We start from the raw sequence: 21,206 nt of genomic DNA on the forward strand, positions 1-21,206 counted from the left end.
TAACAAGGTGTCTGTTCTTAGCTTGGGGTTAAATAAAAGTGTGAATATAAATTTTTGCTAAAAAATTTTATACTGCCCAGACTACTTTTTAAAACCTTTAGCTCTAACGTTTCTCACCAGATTAACAACATTTTCTGAAGGCGTATTGCTAAAATAGGTACAAGGCAGAAAGATATTTCCCTGAGAAAATATTTATTTCAGAATAATACAGTCCATTTTGGTAAACATGGATATTAAAAAATACACAGTGAATTTTTTACATTTCTTCAGCTAATCAAGTTGCTTAAGTGTAAAGGTTTAAAATGATTGTGAATTTAAGGTTAAATCACGGATTTATTGTAAATAGATATAGACCTAGTAAGTAGGTATTTTCCTGATGTGACAATATATATTGTAGTTAATCACACCAATGGTACAGGATAAGATGAGCAAGCAGCAAGTCCACACATGTTCTTTCCCCTCTCAATGTAGAAATAACTGTAAATGGAAAATAAAATATAATTAAAAACTATTAATTAAAATTAAAACATATTTATAAAAATATAAACCCCAAATTAAAAACCATAATATTCTTTAAGGTAATGCACCCCATAAACTACGCCACACTAACAAGTCTTAAAGCAAGTAGTTGGTTTTCATATACTTGCATTTTACAATATTACTATATCTTTAAGAAAAACTTATTTATTTGATGTAATTCATACAAACAGACCCATTAATTCCCCAACTGGTTCCCCAGGAGTTCTTTACTATCCAGTATGGAGTTCCATTCTCCTGAGCATAGCCTACAGCAAGCACTGCATGGTTCACCATGTCAGTGGTGTTGTGACACTTGGTGCTTAAAAAAACAGTCATAATATTAAACAGATTTGTAATGATGAAGACATTGTCACAAATAAATCTAGTACATTATTATTGACACTCTCAGTAAATGTCAAGATTTTCACCCAGGATTAGTCTCACTATACAGTATATACTCTATATTTTGTTACAGTACACATAATTGAAAACTAACCTGGTATATATTCCATCTTTGTAGTGCATGAAATCACCCACAACTTCATAGGCAAAGCTGACAGGGTTGTACTTTGCCAAAGCATCTACCATCCCCATTTCATCATACTTTAATAACAGAAGTTTGCCGTTAGTGTAATGAAATGCAATTGATACTGTATAGATATGGATCTACTGTCCAAATCACATACCCGTGTAATGTTTACAACATCCTTCACAAAAGCAGCAGCCTGCTGTGGTTTGAATTTACAAGGACCTTCCTACAAGCAAACACACTGTAAAACAATGCCTAATCTATTACTTTAAAAAAGAGATAAAACAGCACTTACCCTAGCCGTGTAGGGGTAGTCCTCTTCTGTCATAAGACCTTTATTGTACATGATGTACTCAAAGGCTTGACTTGGGAGACCACTTAAAACATAAAAAACATTACAAAAGTTGTTCAGAGCATTTTACAGTGTAAAGACTTTACTTTTAAATTCTCAATCAAAATTATGATTTTTATAAATCATTCATCTAAAACTCACCCCTTGCATCCATGATTGTTAAAAGCGTCAGCACAATCTACAAGCTGCTGCTCTGCCTGTAAAAAAATTCAATAACAAATAGGCTACTGATTATTTTATCCACCAAATTAATTGTTAATAATTGTTCGACAATTAATAATTGTTTATTATAATATAAATAATATAATACATAAAAATGTATAAAGTGGAAAGTTGTGTTGATATATGTTTTGCTTTTAATTTTGTAAGGCATTGTTACAGTTTTATAAAAACAATATTGGTACTTGGTTAGGATTCATTAGTAATACACTGTTGTTGTTTGCTGTTTAAAAATGAGCAGTATACATGAAATGTTAATTTCACTATATGATCACTGGATAGCAATGGTTACTTAATAATTAATTTTCCTTCTAAATGATAAATACATTGAGGATTGTTGGCTTACCAGTTGTAATAGTTTTCCAGTGGCAATAGCAGTGACAGACTCTAAACAGCCTGTAGTGGAAAAAGTCCAGCAGCTACCACAAGGCCCCTGAAATACAACTGACCGATTCAGCACCAGCATTATCTACTTTAATACTTTTCTGAAGTGAAAACAATATTGCAAGTTCAATTTTAGCCTGTGTTAATAGACGACTTTCAGAAAAAAATACAATTTCTACCTGATTCTTCACATCTGTCACATAGTTTCCCTTTGTCCTCCAGTCAATCATATCTGGATAGGGTCCATTACTACTCACATGATTTCCTCTAGTGGCTGAGCAGTTCTGTCAGGTTATAAATGTTTATAGAACAGGGGCATTTTTTTTAACTTCCTGTTAAGCATGACAATAGACATTTAAAACAGAATACCTGAGGCTCTGTCAGGAGGTAGTGTTTCCTAAATTCAGCAAAGGTCATGTCTGAGAATTGGTTCAATCCCACTGTATAGTGAAAAGCAACATTAGCTTTCTGTAAACATCACTGTTACACAATTTAAACAATACTATTTTGGAAGTGAGATGAGTTATACTTGTAAATGTGTGCTTTCCAGCATTATGGTGGTCAATCTTCTGTTTGTTTTCAAGAAATACTTGCAGCCGCTGGTAATATTCACTCATCTCATATTTTTTATTATACTGTAGATTTCAAAAGAATAAAACTGTTTCAGTCCCCATGATTTTTCAACTCAACAGCTACAGTATTTTCACTTCCTTCTTTGTTAGTACGGTAAGCTAAAAATAAATGTAGTTGCCACATGCACTTACAAAGCATTGTAGCTGCTGTTATGTAATGCAGCTATAGCCCAAGTCTTACCTGAGACATCCATGATTTGAAATTATACTCATCTGTAATAAATCATATAGTTATTTTGTAAGTTTTATGGTGCACAGTGCAAGCCGGAAGAATGGTTATATTTGCATTTTTATAACAGTAATAATTTAATAGGCTCTAATGTAAAAGTCAAAGAGCTGATAAACAAAGTTATCCCGTATCAATGGCCCAAACTGCGATCAAAAGTGAAAGTAAATCTTACGCATAAAGAGAAATCAAAGTCAACAGCTAAAAATCTTACTGTACCTTGCTCGGTGTATACGGGCACTGAGTGTACCGTATAAAGCACTGCAAACAGCACCGGTAACATCATCAACCCGTTCATCTTTACCCCGCGAGTCAAGAGCTGCTCTTTCTTTACATCAGCCTGATCACATGAGTATCATAATAACTCCTCCTACAAGTGGGAGGGTTCTGTGCTCTTTCTATTTTTGTAAGTGTACACTTTCGGTTTCAAAACCGCCATTTACTGTATAATATTTGCATATAAGTGGGTCATTCTTCAATTGGAGTGGCAAATATTGTAAAAATGCTTGTTTGTTTTCTTTTAATAAAATTTATTGTTATGATTTAAAGGGTCAATTTCAATATAAAGTGCATTTGAGAATGCAAAATGTCCCCCAAAACTCAGAGATTTTCCATTTAGCTGCATATGTTTTGTATTAAGGAGACCTCAAGCTGTTAGAAAATGCATATTGGTTAAGCTCCAGCACTTTTTATAAATTAACTGCAACAGACACCATACAAAAACATGCAAATTTAATGTAAAAAAAATTCACGACAGGGTGAACATTTTTAGCAAAATTTTGCATTTAATGACCACACGATGTAGCTGCAGTTAGCCAAGTGGTTCACTGTTGAAGCTGACTGTGCACTGTTTAAAATACAAATTTAGATTTTCTGCAAATGTTTATGATAATATTTCACAATTTCACATTTTAAGCTTGACAACACCCAACTAACACAATATGATGAAAATAAGGGAAAATAAGTGTAGATACTTACTGTGTGTGTATTATATGTTTTAACCTCCACTGAAGAACGACGACATCCGTTGGTTTATTAACAAAATGACAGGGTGGACAGCAATTTCAGGGACACGTGCAAAAAGCTTAATATTATTATGAACATTTTATAGAAATTATAAAAATTATTTGTTTTATCAAATAAGAAAGATAAGAAAAATCTAAAAGTTTTTGCATTTTATGTCAGTTATTCACTTTTACACTAAAGTTAGCTGAGCAGTGTATGGGACATGCCAAAATTGCATACATCCAATCAAAGTAAATGGTATAAAATGAGAAAAACATATTTTAAAAGACTTTTCATTAAACTTGTATATGTGTAAATGTTTGGCTATGTATAATAAAACCTTAGAATTTCATTATTTTGGAATATATTCATAATGACTGCATGGGTGATTCTGATATTGACTCTTAATATGCTATAAAACTGACGCTTAATAACATTTTTAATTTTAATATGTCTGGGGTGTTACCAATATTTGAAGTAAAAAGACAGTAACACCACAGACAAATTAGCCTAAATCCAGTCTTTCAAAAAAAAACTAAAAAAAAAGAGGCTGCCATCATGATGATTTCAAGATTAGAGGACATTTAGTAAATATTTGTATATATTCTATGAATCCAATCAAAATATTTTTTTGATTGAAATAACATTTGTAAACATAACACCACAGACAATTATAAAGTGTGACTCATGAAATTGTTAGAAATGTAGCCAACTTTTAATTAATAAGAAACAATCCACTCATTATGCACCTTCATGCATTTTCTTAAAGGGCGAAATTGTATACAGACATGGATTTGGGGAACATTCTTAAATATGACAAATATTATATTAAAAACTATACTATATTTAGCATTTTCTTTTTTTGACAAAAAATTGCTAAATCCTTTTCTTGGCATACAGTAGGCTATTATCAAGCAGCTTCTTGATTCTGAAATGTTTTTCAACAGTATTGGTTGAGTTCCCTTGGCTTTTGTTGGCTGCTTATTCTTTATTATTTTGTCTTTTTTTATTTGTTAAAAATAACACTTACATTTAATGAAATAAATTAATATGTTTGCACAATTATATTTTGCTTACGAAATAATTAGGGAAAAAAAAAATATATATATATATACATATATATATATATATATATATATATATATATATATATATATATATATATATATATATATATATATATATATATATATATATATATCATACACCTTAGGATTAAAAGATTTTTTATGACAAACATTTAAGTCAAGTGACCTTAAACTTTTGAGTGGTTGTGTATGTGTGACATACGTTTTTGTAACGTATGTTTGTACTACAACAAATTATGTCCTAATAAAACAATGGCCTAGTACTGAATTTAAGTATAGTCTGTCTTGTAAATGTTACCTTTATCTTTAGAAACAAAAGAACAGGCTAATCACTGTCTGTCACATTTGTAGTCATTCTGTTTATTGAAGAAAAAATTTTACAAGAAGAATGTGTGTCACTTTAGTCCCAGACTACAATAAGTATCAGTTAAGTATAAGATACAGCCAAATTTGGTAAAAAAAACATCTTGCACTAACATTACAATATATCAGTGGCATTGTTATTGTCTTAAGATATACCCCAGTATTGTTTTTGTAATGTCTGTACTACAACAAACTATGCTCTAATAACTAATAACTAAGGCCTACTTAATTATTCTTTCTTGTAAATGTTACCTTTATGTTTACAAACAAAATAACAAGGCAAATCACTTTCTGTCACAGTTGTATATTGTTGTGTTTATTGTATATAATGATTAAGGCTAACAAATAAAGTACTTCAGAAGGTATGAATAAGCTGCAGTACCAAAAAATTAATGATTTTAAAACGTATAAGTATTACATTGCAACACAAAAAATGTCTATTTAAAAAACAATAGAATACCAAGTGGATGGTATGTGCTATAAATTTCAGGCATCTCTGTCCCTTAGTGCGTCCAACAGAATCTTTTTAATCTGTGATTTCACCTTAAGCTTTTTGTTTGTGTCCAGTTTTGCCAGCAGGCCTGCCATAGCAACAGCAAATCGGTTGTCCTCTGTCTCTTGTTGCCGACTTTGACTGTCCCTTTCCAGCTGTTCTATGATTGGTGAAATGGGAAGTTGTGCTGAGCTTCCTGGTAAAGAGCTGTTTGAGGTGGTCTCTGGTGTCCCAAAGTTTGTAGGTGGTTGCCGGTAGCATGGTTCTGAAGAGTGTCTAGGTGACTCTCTTGGTCTCTATATACACACACATACATACACATACACAATAACAACATCAACAAAGTTTCAATTTAATGCGACAAAGCTATGCACAAGCGTCCACTTTTAAGACGTCTGGTGTTCACTCTCATCACCTCTTTTTTGCCACCTCCTTCCCTTCTCTTCGGTTTCCTCCGACGCATCTTCTGACTCCCGCTCATTTTCTTTGTCTATTCCAGGGGTGTCAGTTTGTGTTGAAAAGTGGTGGGGATAAAAGATCAGTTGAAAAAATATTAGGCCTACAGCAGAACGGGAAAAATATTGAATAACGGCGCATCAAAAATGTGTGGCTGTTTGTCATGTTCACAGAGAGAGAATATATAACTTGGACAAGAATTTGTTCAAGTTACTGATCGCCGCATGCATGTTTTTGGGTCGTTTTAGAATCAGTATCATTTTATTTTGTTTAAGTTACTTTTTTTGTACAATGTACATTGTTTTTTTCTGTATCTAAACTGCATTGTGTGTTTTATTTTGTGTAAATAAACCTTTAACATTTCTTGGTTCGCTTGATTTTTCATTTTAACCAAATGCTTTTAAAGTGGTGGGGACAAAATCAGCCATTTTAAAAAGTGGTGGGCACATGTCCCCAGCGTTCCCAGTCACAGTGTAAATGACACCTATGCTCTATTCTCTCTAGCCGTTTCTCAATGTCAAGGAAGGCTCCTCTGAAGCCAGAATGTCGAGGATCGTCGGAATTTCAGCCAAGGACTGATGCATACGTGTATCCTTCGTGCTCTTGGGGTGCTGAAATCAGCCACAATCCAATGCGCGCAGCACCGGGAGCACACCTTTCATTGATGCAATGACGTGCACTTGCTAGCCTGTTCCATTTAACGTGTTCTCTGAATGCTAGCCTCGCCTAGCCTCTGAAGGAAGTGACTTGTAAGGACTAGTCCTGCCAAAGAAGTATCCTTGACATTGAGAAATGGCCTCTGTCTCTGTTGCCTCCAAATCCTCACTCTCTCTTGGTTCCTCCCCTGCTGAAAAAAACAGTATCAAACCAGCATGGACCAGCATGGGAATTATGCTGGTCTATGCTGGTTTAGCTGGTGGTCACAGCATACCAGCACCAAAACACAACATATGCTGGTATAACCAGCATGGATGCTGATGCTAATGCTGGTTTAGCTGGTGCTAATGCTGGTTTGGTGCTGGTTCAGCCGGTGCTAATGCTGGTGCTGATGCTGGATTGATGCTGGTTTAGCTGGTGTTCACTAGCAAACCAGCACCAAAACACAACATATGCTGGTCTTGCTGGTATGCTGTTTTTTTCAGCAGGGTCTCCTCCTTCATGACTAACAACTTTATAATATGACGTCCCAGTTGACAGTTTCCCTGATTTCAACCAGTTAAGCATATCATTTACTATATATATATATATATATATATATATATATATATATATATAAAGTCTATATTGCGAGTTGGCACGCATATAGCGGCTGCAGTGCATAACAGAAACGTAGAAGGCAGCTGCTGTCTTTTTCTATGAAATGCTCTTCTATCAAAAACTAATAAATTATAGTTTTTTATTTAAAATAAAAGCGATTACAAAGGAAATGTTTACTGTGTATGTATTTATTGTATGGAAAATCCCACATAAAGAAACAGGCCGCCATTAAATTTTTCCTCTCGCGCACCACACTTTGGGAATCCCTGATGTAGAGCATAGGCTACAGAGTTTCATGCAATAACATCCCTATCGTAAAACTGTCATTAAGGCACGTAAATGCAAATAGAACATTACTTTATTTTTAAAGAAAATACTAAAAAAATTGCTCACTTTAGCATACATATTTGAATCAGTTTTACGGTGTTTTACAAAATGGGACAACCATCTAAGTTCATTTAAAATTGGTTCATTGATCTTGTATCCACCAGGGTCACAGCTTCTTCCAATAACTTTTTTCTTTGCCTTAACAAACCGGTCTCTCAGATTTTTCTGTCATACTTTTTTGCATACAAATTATTCCTTTCCCAAAATGGTTGCAATCTCATTCCACGAATTCTGTGCCATCTGACTATCTTTGTTGTCCCGCATAGGCCCTTTTACAATGCACATGATCAAATAGCCTGCGCACACATCTTGGTAACGGAAGTGGTGTCTTTCCCCAGCGGTTCTAACCTGTTAGCAACTAAGAAAGTTTATCAAAACGGTTTCCCAGCATTAAAATGTCTGGTTGTTGCGTTTGGTTGCACTAATATAATATACTAATATACGTAGATATATGTATCTGGCAGTGTTGGGGGAAACGCATTATGTAATAATATTATTTTTCTGAAGTAACAAGTAAAGTAACGCATGATATTCAGTACCTACTCGTATGCGATTCAGCCAATTACACCAAGGCAACAGACAGCATTTGCGCACACACCATCGTCTTTTCTTCAATTCTTTTTACCAAGAACAGAAAGCTGCGGAGCACTTTTGTCACCATAATGTTTGATTTCTGTTCTTTGTTTTCTTGTTGTTTGTTCTAAACTTTGTTTGTAGAAGTGGATCAGCTACTTTACTTCATGTACTGTAAATGTTGCAAAACAGTGCTGCCCTGATGGCCTGGTAAACTAATAATTTGAATAAGTTTAATAAATGTTTATAGAACAGGGGAATTTATTTTTTTACTTTATGTTAAGCATGCGAATAGACATTTAAAACAGAATACCTGAGGCTCTGACATGAGGTAGTTGTTCCTAAATTCATCAAGGGTCAGGTCTGAGAAGTCGTTCAATCCCACTGTATAGTGAAAAGCAACATTAGCTTTCTGTAAATATTACACAATTTAAATAACACTATTTTGTGAGTGAGATGAGTTATACATGTAAAAGAGTGGTTCCCAGCATTATGTTCGTCAATCATCTTTTTGTTTTCAAGAAATATTTGCAGTCGTTTGTAATATTCATCCTTCTCGTATTTTCTATTAAACTGTAGATTTCAAAGGAAAAAAAACAGTTTCAGTCACCATGATTTTTCTACCCCCCACCCTTTTATCTAAAGCTGTATTTTCCCTTCCTTTTTTGTTAGTTAGCTAAAAAAGTTAAGTTACCACATGCACTTACAGGGCTGCTGTGTTCTTACCTGAGTCATCCATGTTTTGAAATCACGCTCATCTGCAAAAAAGTAATTGTATGTTTGCATTTTTTCAACAGTCCTAATAATTTTAAAAATTATCACTACTACCCTTACGAAAAAGAAGTTTATTCAAGTGTGCTATAAGTATTCTTCTTTTAAACTTAAAATAAAAAAGTATACTTTCAGTTTACTTTTTATGTACCTCTCTAAAATGTACTTTAGGTACTTCTCAGAAATATACTTAAATTGTACTAAAGTATACTTGACCTATACTGACCGAAATGTCTAAGTATATTTGGCCTATACTTGTTTACTGACATATACTTAAAAGTATTAAGTAAAAATGCAACAACGAAAGCTACATCAAGAAAGCTGCAAAAAGCCATATGAATAGCCCTGGTGAAAAATAAATTTACTTTATTGTATTTCAAGTATATTTAACTATGCATGTACCAACTTTGAATATATTGAAAGTATGCTTACAACATATTTGCTTACAATAAAACTTTTAACATATTTCAAAATAATTATAATTTAATATATTTTCTAAAAGTATACTTAAAAAAATATACTTGGAGTTAAAGTTCTGTGCAATTTTTAAAGTATACTAATTTGAACTTATTTTAAAGTTTAATTTAGGTATACTTTATCTGTTAAAGTTATCATTATAATAATGTACTGACAGCATGTTTATAAAAAACATTATTTAGCATCCTTTAGAAACAGTATATTTTAAGTAAATTTTGAAAGTATATGTAGTGTAAAAATGTATATTATCTTTATGGAGAATCTTTAGTGTTAGTAAACTAGTAGGTTATTAATTTGGTGCTGCAGGTATACTTGCAAGTATTCTTTTACTGTACTTTTAGTTAACTAGTGTACTCATACTGAAAGTGTACATGCAAGTGTTCTGTTAGTGTACTCTTAGTAAACTAGTAAGTTACTAATTGTGTGCTGCAGGTATACTTGAAAGTATTCTTTTACTATACTTTTAGTTAACTAGTAGTTTACTACTCAACTTTACTTTAAGTGAACTTAACATCATACTATATATATATATATTGCACTTAAAGTACAATACATTGTTCCTGTGTATTATAATTTTTATACTTGACATATACCTTTTAATTGTACTTTTAATTTGAAGCTAAATCTTTCGTATGCTATCAGTGAGCTAATCAAAAATTTTTATTTATTTATATATATATATATATATATATATATATATATATATATATATATATATATATATATATATATATATATATATATATATATATATATATATATATATATATAAATTGGGACACTACAGTGGGACACTGTAGAAATTGTGAGTAAAAAAAAGAAATGGAATAATTTCATAAATTTTTATTTTATTCACAATAGAATATAGAATATCTCTGCACATCTTGACTTCTGAGAGGGACTGCCACACTTTTTATACCCAATCATGTTGGCAATTAAGTTGCAAATTGGTCCTTTAGTTGTTCCTTATGTACATTTAACTTTTATACTCTTATTGCTACCTGTCCCAACTTTTTTGGAATGTGTAGCTCTCATAAAATCCAAATTGAGCCAATATTTGGCATGACATTTCAAAATGTCTCACTTTCAACAATTGATATGTTATCTATATTCTATTGTGAATAAAATATAAGTTTATGAGATTTGTAAATTATTCCATTCCTTTTTTACTCATAATTTCTACAGTGTCCCAAATTTTTCTGATTTGAGGTTGTATATATCTATATATATGGCTGAACCCCCTGAATATTAACTTTCGTTCTGGACTCCATTTCCCAAAATCCTGCATGCCTGGACTGATTAGTCTGCCACCTGAAACTCATTGGACAGCCTTTATAAACTCTCTGGAAACATTCAGTCAGTGCAAAGTCTTGATTTGTACCAGCTGTCATTGCTGAGTGGTTTGCCTGCCTGCATATCTATCTGTATTTATTGATCTTTATCTGTTTTACCCATTTTATGAGTATGTTGCCTGCCCTGACCCTTTTGCCTGTTTCATGACTACGAGATTTGCCTGCCCTACATTGCTGTGTTTGCTGTTGTTTGACCTTGCCTGTTGGAATATAAGTGTGTTTAATAAAAACCTGCAGATGGATCCTCAGTGTCAAAGTGCTTTGTTACACAAGCAGTTTACTATAAGTAACATACTAGTTTACTAAGAGTACACTAACAGAACACTTGCATGTACACTTGAAGTATATGACTAATAAACTACTAGTTAACTAAAAGTATATTAAAAGAACACTTGGAAGTATACCTGCAGCACACAATAAGTAACCTACTAGTTAACTAAGAGTACACTAACAGAACACTTGCATGTACACTTTCAGTATATGACTAGTAAACTAATAGTTAACTAAAAGTATATTAAAAGAACACTTGGAAGTATACCTGCAGCACACAATAAGTAACTTCTAGTTTACTAAGAGTACACTAACAGAACATTTGCATGTACACTTGAAGTATAAGTCTAGAAAACTACTAGTATACTCATGAGTTCACTTGCATTACCAATGAAGAACTAATTGTGCACTAGTTGTACACTTAAAGTTGACTACTCGTACACTTAAAGTTGACTACTCTTACACTTATAGTACACTTAGAAGTATACTATTATATACTAAAAGTGGGCCAATTTAGTCCCAAGCGGTATTCAAGCAGTACACTTACAAGTATACTACTAGAACATAAATGTTAGTACACTTACTACATAAAGTATACTTAAAACTATACTCCAACATTACTTAAGTATACTTAATAAAATTAACTTGAAGTGTACTTCTTTTTCGTAAGGGTACTCTAATGTATGAAGAGAAACGCAAAGTCAGCAGCTAAAAATCTTACTGTACCTTGCTCGGTGTATACGAGCACTGAGTGTACCGTATAAACCACGGCAAACAGCACCGATAACATCATCAACCCCTTCATCTTTACCCCGCGAGGCGAGAGAGCTCCTCTTTACATAAGCATGAGGCTATGCATTGACGTCACTTTCCGACATGACCACTCCCGGAGCTCGCCCTTTTGAGTGGCAAACGTTCAACAAAATGGCAGGTTTTCATAGTGGCTGCTGCGAAAATGCCAGTAAAACTGACTATTATCAGCTTAAATTGCATTTAATTGAACTTGATAGCACAATATTTAGTAACATTATTTACATTTTCCAAGCTGTGCTTTATTAGTGTGTTTGTATTAGGAAAAATTTATCTTCAATACATTCTAAAGCATAGAACCAATATTGCATATTAAAATGTATTTAATACCTAATTACTTTAAAAATGTGTACTTTTACTTGAGTAAAAGTACGTTAATCTGTACTTAAATATTACATGTAAAACATAACCTATTTATTTTATGAAATGTAATTGAGTAAAAATGATATATGTATGTTTTTTTCCAAAGAAAAACACTGATAAAATACAAATACTTGAAAAAATACTTTAAGTAGAAAGTTAAACCTCTGCTTGATAGTGACCCTAGCAAATTGTCAACACCTGTGGTCTGTTGACATTGTCATGAACGATCTATTTACTTCTACTTTCGGTGTTTTGTGGCAGTCTGTAAAACGATAGCTCTGAATTCTTGTTAAATCTGTTAGTGTAGTCTATTTTTCCCGTGTCTCCGCTGATTTCACTCTGTACACAAATGCTGCCGCTCTGTGTTTTGCCACTCAGTTGGCGTAACCGCAGTCACGTGCATACCATCTAGGCTCTGTGCACAAATATGGTGACCGCTGACGTGTCATACTGGACTCGCCTGATCACATGAGTATCCTTAGTCTGAAAAAAAGAAAAAAGACTTGGATATCAGCTGTACTTTCTGTGAGAGCTATGAAGCATTGGTGCTTTTATTTTGGTCTTGCCCGCATACCAAGAAACTTTGGGGCAAAGTGGCTCAATTTATTGTTGTCCATATTTACCCTCAATTTGCTTTGCGGTGGGAAAATGTTTTGTTTGGTTTCACTCAATATGATACAAATTTATGTTCATAGTGATAAATTTACTTATTATGTTTACCAAATTTTATGTGCACAAGTCAAAATTCCTAAAAAAAGAAACCAAGCTTCCTGGAGCTTGCTGCTAGGCACTAATTAAAAACCATATCGTGCATACAGGTGAGCTAATGGGCGCACCTTTAATGCAACAAACCTCAGTAGTGCGAAGCAGGGATGTCGAAGCTGTAAACTGACAACGTGGACGGCGGGGACCAGCCGGCCGTGTCACAATTGTCAAATGAGAAACCTCTAAGACCATGCCCATGCTCTAAGACAAGTGAGCATAATTGTCACGGGAGGTGATAACGTCAACGATCCATAAATAGCCTGTATTGACAGGTGCTCTAGTGAGTGATCTGTGACGCAGATGAACAGCTGATCGTCTGATGTACGTCAGACGTATGTGTCATCCAGGACCTTGGACAGTTCCAGAGCGCTGTGCCTCGGGCACCGTCCGCATCTGAGAAATGACAGGCTTATGAATAAAGTGAATGGCCAGCCGTAAAAGCATGGTTCGCTGTTACCGCCGCCGTCCGCATCTGAGAGATGACAGGCTTGTGAATTAAATGAATGGTCGGTCGTAAAAGCGTGGTTCGCTGTTATCACGGCCACATAGATATAGGTAGGGGAGAGAGCCGCCGTGCCTCTGTAGTGAGGAGAAAAGTGTTCCACCCACGATTCGCGGGGGGTATTGACTTTCAAATGTCACTAGACAGAATGGATCAGACTTTGCATAAGGACGCCTCGTGAAAGGGGTCCTAGCAGCTTGTGTCAATGTGTCATAAGGCACGTAATGTAGGTCGTGTCCCACGGATGCCATCTCCGCACGCCCATCGTAATGGGTTAATATTGGTAGTTTAAGCATGAGATGCGTATCACTCTGATTGAACATAGCTTATAAAGCGATGCAATGAGTTTATAAAGGAGATGACTCGTCAGCTTGTTCAGGGGGCGAGATCTCAGTCTGGTTCGGTAAATAATGAAACCACCGTAGATTGCCCGACCGCATTATCACAATAACACGGTCGAGCGTGCTGCAGTGCTAAATCATCCTCTTAATGTACCGTATTCACAGTACAAGGTGATTTATATGAGACAAACGGCGTTCCACGCGCCGAAGGCTGATTGCCGTCGTAAAGCGTGTTCAATCCACAGCAAATGCTGGGCTAGCTCGTAATGACAGCACTTCATGCAGCAGTGTGTAACTTAAGCAAGCTTCCCGGCCGTCAGCTCGGGGCGGGACCTTTGCTTAGTCAAACTGAAGTGGACTTATGAACAATGCCACGATATTCAGCTTTCTGAGGCTCGTTAGAGGGGTACGTGCGCCCGTCTTAAACGAGATGCCGCGCGCGTCTGACTGTGCGCGCGCTTTAAGCTTTGAAACTTATTGTGGCGGGTAGCAAGCTCACTTGAGGTTGATATTACCCTTAATATCTCCGAGTATTGGAGCGGAGGTGTGAGCGTCTTCGGATCCGCTAATATAAATCAGCTATATGGCCGAAAAACGTCATAAACCGCTTGGCTGTAAGCCTTTGAGTGGCCGTCCGGAGAGGGCGCGATTCAAACGCTTGGAGCCATGCAAAAGTCTGAGGCTGTCCTTCCTCTAGGAAGAGAGAATAACAGCCGTAAGACCGTGCTCGTTTGCGCCATCAGCATCGTAGCGGAGAAACTGAGGTGGGCTGCGAGCGAATTTGGCAGAAAGGTGTTAGAGACACCGTACAGTCGTGGGGTGTCAATACACAGTATATGGCCAAACCGGGGTTTTTTCGGCTAGCGTCGATAGAATTATGGACAGCGGGCCGTGTGTGCGTATTACTGATTGCTTGTCAGTAAGGCGATAAAGTGTTTAGAGACACCGTACAACCGTGGATGTCAATACACAGTATAGTAAGCACGGAAATTACTATTTTTAGAGGAATTAAATACCGTTCGCCACTATAGTGAGGTCGCATAGCCGACAGTATTACACAGTATGTTTGGATAAACAGCACACAGAAAACATTTCAGGGCAGTCCAGCCGAGGCGCGACATAACCCCTTTTTCCCAGACAGTTTCGTTCTCTGTTGATGCAGCTATGCTGCGGAGACCAGAGCTCAGCCGTTCAGGTGCACAAGCCTCAGTAGTGATGGTGACCGAACGGCTCACGGAGCAGGGTAGTATGTCTAGGTAGTTTAATGTCAGACTGAACCCATCGCAGAGAGGAAGTCTGCCGCGAGGCCCGCGGTTTTGCCGTTTATTAAAAGGGCAGAAAAACCGGGTATATATATATAAGAATGTACCAATATTCAGCGCACTGATATAGGACGGGACTGAATAAAGGGAGGTATTCGGGCCTCAGTATATTATAAACAAATTCGTTCTGCCTCTGATTCCGTCTAAACCAGAGAGAAATTACCAGGCAGACGAAAAATGAGCTATCTGAAGTGAGATCGGCTCAGGCCAGTAAAGCTCTATAATAAGTGTTTAGCGCTCCAATAGAGGCGTGTCCGCCTTATCGAGCAGACGAATGAGATCGTGCCGCTCCAGGAGGGGAGGGGCATGAAGCTCTCCTATAATGAGTGTTCTTGGTGCTCCAATAGCGGCGAATCGGCCCTATCGAGCAGACGAATGAGATCGCGCCGCTCCAGGAGGGGAGGGGCATGAAGCTCTGTAATCGTTGAACACTGGACAGCTGCATTTAGAGGCAGCGAGCCGTAATACCGCGTGCTAGCTAAGCCGTTAAGAGACCTCACCACTGTGGGGAAAGGAGCGAGGGACTCCGCGAGCGTGGAGCACGAGTGGCTGTGCTATGACAGAGACAGGGGCAGACCGCCCGTGTTTGCTTGTCGTATGCATCTATCCAGGTCTACGGTTCCCCGCTTGTTCATCTCAACAAGAGAGGAACGGCAGAGGGGAGCAGCAACACAGACAGAACAGCCATGCGTCGTGACGGTATCACCCGATGCACTCGGGGGATTCATATATGTGCCAGAGATCTCGCCACTGAATGTAAGAGGAGCGAAGGGACTCTCTAAGCATGAACGGTTGCGGTGTGACAGAACACAGGGGGAGTTAGTCCGTGTGTGCTTGTCTATGCATCCATCTAGTCTCATGGCTCGCCGTGTGTTCATCCCGGCGAGAGAGGAACAGCAGGGGGAGCACGAAACATGGATAAGACAACCAAGGCATAAGCGCGGTCCCGGCGTGGGAGGTGCCAGACCGGTAACGCGCTCGGAGGAAATTCATAGCAGAGAGGCTCACCGAGCCGCTGTGCTGGACGCTATTACAACAGCGCCTGCTCTTTTAGCTTATAGCCTTTATATTAAAAATATTGATCTTACCGGGCTGCCGCAGGGGAGACCTCGTCAGGCGTGTGTCCGCTGCACAGGGCTCAAACCACGGCAAGCGAAGGCTATCTTCGGTTCTCGGCCGGAAAGCGGCAGGGGAAGACGCTAGACCTGGACTCTGCTATCTTCGGTTCTCAGCCGGAAAACGGCAGGGGAAGACGCTAGGCCTGGACTCCGCTGCAGAGCTTTTGTCAACGGCGAGGTAAGGCTTCTTCTTTTTCTTCGGAGCAGCGAGAGGTTCGCGCTGAAGGAGAAAATAATGAGCTCCTGACGATTGAACCGCGCTTATATAAGGACGCGTTCCTCCCGCGCGCGGGTTCAAACGTCATTGGTCTGTACTTTGTACAGACGTTAACCAATAGGCTTCAGTCACGGAGTAAACAGGAGTTTCCCCCCATAGCGTCAGCTAACTGACGCAATGCGAAGTGAACCGTATTGAAAGGGAACATGAGTATCCGTAGCACTCCTCCTACAAGTGGGAGGGTTGTGTGCTCTCTTTCTCTATTCTTGTAAATGTAATGTTACACTTTCAGTTTCAAACCGTCATACTGTATTTGTATATAAATGCAAATAACGATTATTAATTAGTATATAGACTACAATTCCGTTCAAAAGTTTAGACACTTACTCATTATTTTCTTCCACATTTAAGAATAATAGCAAAATCATCTAAAAAACCCCACAAATGTAAGAATTAGGTTTTGACTTTTGAACCCTTTTCTTGATATGCTATTATTAAGAAGCTTCGATCTTGTTTTACTCTGAAATGCTTGAGTCCCCTTCTATTCTGGGGTTTGCTTATTATTTTGTCCAAGAAGTCATTATTTTTTTTAATTAAAAAAAATTAAGCATAAACCTTAAGATTAAAAGATTTTTAAGATCATGACGAACATTTCAGTCAAGTGACCTTAGTGGTCAAGTAGGTGTTTATAAAGTAAGATTACAGAATTAGCTCTTAAATCAATTATATGATCAGTTGACCAATAAAGTTGTTTTGAAACCCTATTTAAGGAAAATAATCCTGTTGCCTACATGCAAAGAATTATTAACACTCATTTCTGTGAGATTTATGTTGAGTCTGACTATGTAAACAATATGCAGAATATGCTAATTACCACATGCTGATTAAAATAAAAAAAATTAAAGAGCTTATGTATTTGGATAAATGTGAGGTAATCATTATAGGACAGGCACATTATCCCTGATTCTTAGAGAGCAAAGTGAAGCATGCATAAGTGAAGTGACAAAAACACATACAAGGACGCAATATCCCCCTGAGATAGAATAGATTTATTAGCAAGAGGTAATCAGGAAACATACAGTTTATTTAATTAATTTTCTCTCTTTTTCTTTTCGGTTTCATTTCTTTTTTTGTACAAAACTGGAAATATTTCCCAAGCTGTGGAAATAAACTTAAGGGTTGAAAGATAATTCTCATACCACTGGGTATTGCTAACAGCAAAATGTTTGTATGTTTATATATCATTTATAAGAGTATGTGCACATAGATGTGTATACAGTTTGTATATATAGATCTATATATAAATCGATCTAGATATATATATACATCTATATATATCTTATATATTATATGTCCTTTTTGAAGTTTCTGGCTGATACAGTGTTGCATGCCTGCCACGTGAGTTTTAAATGTGTTTCCAGACTGTACATAGTAAAAATACATACAAATATTCACAGAATAAGCACTACATTACTATATTCCTGCTAAGAGAATGATTATAGACAGGATTACAGTATATGCAAAAACACTTTAAAGTCCTCTACCTCTAGGTCATGGTTTCAAAATCACAAATCATATAGCATTGAGTGTGTGAGCATAGGATACACGCTTTAAAGAGGTGTGCTTTAAACTAGTACATGATAAGAAATACATAGGGCTGCATGTACAAAATATACAGAATCCTTTATCTGTGTGGTGAGTTGACAATGTTTGTACAAAAAAATGTTTCTACCTTCTAGTTTTCCATTTTTAGGCAAAAAAATGGAAAACTAATGAAAAACTGCATCTTTATTCTATGACTACAAAAATACCCTTTGTGTGTTGCAAGCGGGAAGGTCATTCACTTATTGATCATTCTTATACGACAATGTATTTTACAAAGTGATATTTAGTCACGTTCCACAATCACTGGAACAGCAAAAAGGACATAGATTGTCTGTAAATGTACAATAGCTGGATAATCTGGTGTAGAAGGAGAGAGTGATAAATCCAGAATAAACTTTAACCCATACTGTATGCCAAAAAATGAGGCTGTGAGCAACAGAAACCTTACAGTAAACGTGTAAAGAAGCACAACTAGTTTTGAAAAATATAACCATATTTAATGCAGATCACATAGTCCTTGCTTCTTTTGGTAAAGACAGTCTTTCTTCTAATTTTGTTCTGAGCAAATCAAAAAAAAAAACTGATGCCTTAAATTTCTGCAACTAAAGTTACAATGTTACACGCATTAACAGAGGATGAAAATTACACATGCAAGAATGCATCCATGAGAGATGCCATGTGATCTAATGTGATTGACACGTCAGCAAACTATACACTGTCTGCTTTAACTCGTGCCAAAATGTTTAAAAAATATCACGGCAATCTGGGCATGTCCATTGCACCCGTTGTGATGCTCACAACAAATAAATATAAAGATACTGGAATTGGTTTAGTTAAGTACAGTGACATGTGCCTTTGAATAATATATTATTTTAACAATATAAGGAATATATCTACTTTCCACATTGCTACATGGTATGCATATACTGTAAATTAGTTACATGCATCTATTAAAATTTCAAAATGCTCCTGTCGGCTTTTAATATTTCATTAAGGAGGTGATATGGATGAGCCTGTAAGATGCCCACACCTAAAACAAAAAGTTGAGCTAGCCGTCACTGTTTGGTTACAGTAGATCCTGCTGTAAGTACTGTTAAAAACATACCTCTTCTTTATTGTGGCGGTGACCAAAAGAGAATTGTTGCAATGGGAAAAACATGACTTCCCTAAACAACGAAACAGGTAACTCATCAATGAAAGATCGGAAACAATTAGGGACATTTTGTAACGACTAAAAACAAGGAAACACATCCAGGAGTAATAATGATGGAGTGGGGAAGGTAACACATGTCTGTATAGAAAGCGTGGTGTCTGTACAGTATGTAGACCTCAGGCAGAGCATTTCTCTCAGTTGGGCACTTTAGGCTCGATTCTGAGCGAGGCTTCATACAGGCTTTCTTCATCCATCACAGAGGTTCTGTCCAGTAAATACAGTGCTGCCTGAAACATAGAGACACAGTATCCATGTCAGGCTGTGCGGATGGTTTTGATATTTTGACAATTTAATTTAGGAAAAATAAATAAATGTGTTCCCATAACTGATAGTAACTGATGCTAGCAATGCCAAAGTTTTTGTGCATCTATGGTATAACTAATGAGTTATGTTTATTCCACTTAAGATCAAAAGGACAAAGTTAGGAAAATGTTATGGTTTAATGACTTTAAAGCCCCTCTATTCAGGTTTAAAGGGATAGTTCACCCCAAAATGAAAATAATGTCATTAATGACTAACCCTCATGTCGTTCCAAACTCGTAAGACCACCGTTCATCTTTGGAAACACAGTTCAAGATGTTTTAGATTTAGACCAAGAGCTTTCTGACCCTCCATTGAAAATCTATGTACGGTTTACTCTCCATGTTCAGAATTTGTTGAAGCATTGAAAATACATTTTGGTCCACAAAATAACAAAAACTACGACTTTATTCAGCATTGTCTTCTCTTCCGCATCTGTTGCAAAGGCGCGTGCACAGTGACACTGCTGATGTACGAGGCTGTCTGCGCACCATGCTGCTGACAAATGACGCTATTGACGCACAACGCTGCTGACGTGTTATCCTCAGACATGTTTGCGAAGATTTTTTTTCAAACTTACAGCGTGCGTCTCCCTCAGACTGTAAACAAATCCCGGGCACAAAAAAGCTGGGGCGCACCAGATAAAACGTCAGCAGCGTTGTACGTCAGCAACGTCGTACGTCAACTGCGTCACTGCAGTCTTGTGCACGCGGTTCACAACAGACCCGAAGAGAAGACAATGCTGAATAAAGTCGTATTTTTTTTATTTTTGGACCAAAATGCTAGCCTAAAAACCTAGATGCACCCTAGCGGCCGCAAAATATATTTGCATCCAGGGTTTAGTCTAGGCACTCTCCATAGACTTAAGAGCTCCAAAAAACAAAATTGTTTCAGGCCAATCACATCATGTACTGTATAGAGTATGCGGGGCGGGCTTAACATAATGACGACAGAGTTGCAACGGTTCCGTGGCACTTGAAAACAAAGAATGGCTGCTGCTGGTGAACAGCTGTCTTTTGAATCGGCTTTGGCCGCGACTCTGGAGGACTTAGAGTTATGTTTTCTTTGAGAAAAGAGCAAAGAACCCTACTGAAGTCCTTTTTAAGCAAGTGTTTGGAGTTTTGCCGACTGGTTACGGTAAAAGTTTAAATGCAGTTCTAAACGTAGGTTCGGGAGGAGCCTAAACATTCAGGCCTGTCAATCATCATCATCATGGGCGTATATAAGGCAGCCTTCAGGCCTTCCTGTCCAGCTGCTTTCTTTTCCGACATCCCTCCTCCTCCCCATCTCCTCCTTC

The 21,206-nt window shown here is 36.8% G+C and overlaps 2 protein-coding genes across 5 annotated transcripts in view; both read right to left on the reverse strand.

Annotated features, from left to right (window-relative positions):
* Positions 1–175: 175 nt before the first annotated feature.
* ctsh (cathepsin H) lies at positions 176–12,220 on the reverse strand. Of its 3 annotated transcripts, none has more exons than XM_065283120.2 (12): positions 12,080–12,220; positions 9,210–9,241; positions 8,951–9,056; positions 2,373–2,443; positions 2,183–2,287; positions 1,966–2,052; positions 1,542–1,597; positions 1,344–1,425; positions 1,206–1,274; positions 1,016–1,122; positions 713–838; positions 176–477 (listed from the first exon to the last, which is right to left on the reverse strand). In XM_065283120.2, exons 1-12 carry the CDS (start codon positions 12,156–12,158, stop codon positions 402–404), a joined length of 996 nt encoding a protein of 331 aa, XP_065139192.1. In that variant the 5' UTR covers positions 12,159–12,220; the 3' UTR covers positions 176–401. The 3 variants fall into 3 exon arrangements, with proteins under 3 accessions (XP_065139192.1, XP_065139191.1, XP_065139190.1); XM_065283119.1 differs by lacking the exons at positions 8,951–9,056; positions 9,210–9,241 and adding exons at positions 2,533–2,638; positions 2,817–2,843 and having other exon boundaries at positions 12,075–12,173; XM_065283118.2 differs by lacking the exons at positions 8,951–9,056; positions 9,210–9,241; positions 12,080–12,220 and adding exons at positions 2,533–2,638; positions 2,817–2,848; positions 3,081–3,223.
* Positions 12,221–17,825: 5,605 nt separating this feature from the next.
* rasgrf1 (Ras protein specific guanine nucleotide releasing factor 1) overlaps positions 17,826–21,206 on the reverse strand; it is a 45,402-nt gene continuing 42,021 nt past the window's right edge. For both annotated transcript variants that reach the window (XM_065283122.1, XM_065283121.1), the window contains exon 27: positions 17,826–19,836. In XM_065283122.1, the coding sequence (XP_065139194.1) occupies positions 19,744–19,836 (93 nt within the window). In that variant the 3' untranslated portion in view covers positions 17,826–19,743. The remainder of the gene's footprint in view (positions 19,837–21,206) is intronic.

Source organism: Paramisgurnus dabryanus, chromosome 9 (assembly GCF_030506205.2).
Source record: "Paramisgurnus dabryanus chromosome 9, PD_genome_1.1, whole genome shotgun sequence".
In the NCBI taxonomy this organism is placed as follows: domain Eukaryota; kingdom Metazoa; phylum Chordata; class Actinopteri; order Cypriniformes; family Cobitidae; genus Paramisgurnus; species Paramisgurnus dabryanus.

Excerpts from the sequence above, each read along its gene's own strand:
- ctsh (XM_065283120.2), bottom strand. The coding sequence starts at position 12,158 with ATGAAGGGGTTGATGATGTTATCGGTGCTGTTTGCCGTGGTTTATACG. Across the intron at positions 1,598-1,965 it reads CTGGAAAACTATTACAACTG|GCAGAGCAGCAGCTTGTAGA; the intron begins GTAAGCCAACAA and ends ATTTTTTTACAG. Across the intron at positions 1,275-1,343 it reads ACTACCCCTACACGGCTAGG|GAAGGTCCTTGTAAATTCAA; the intron begins GTAAGTGCTGTT and ends GTTTGCTTGTAG.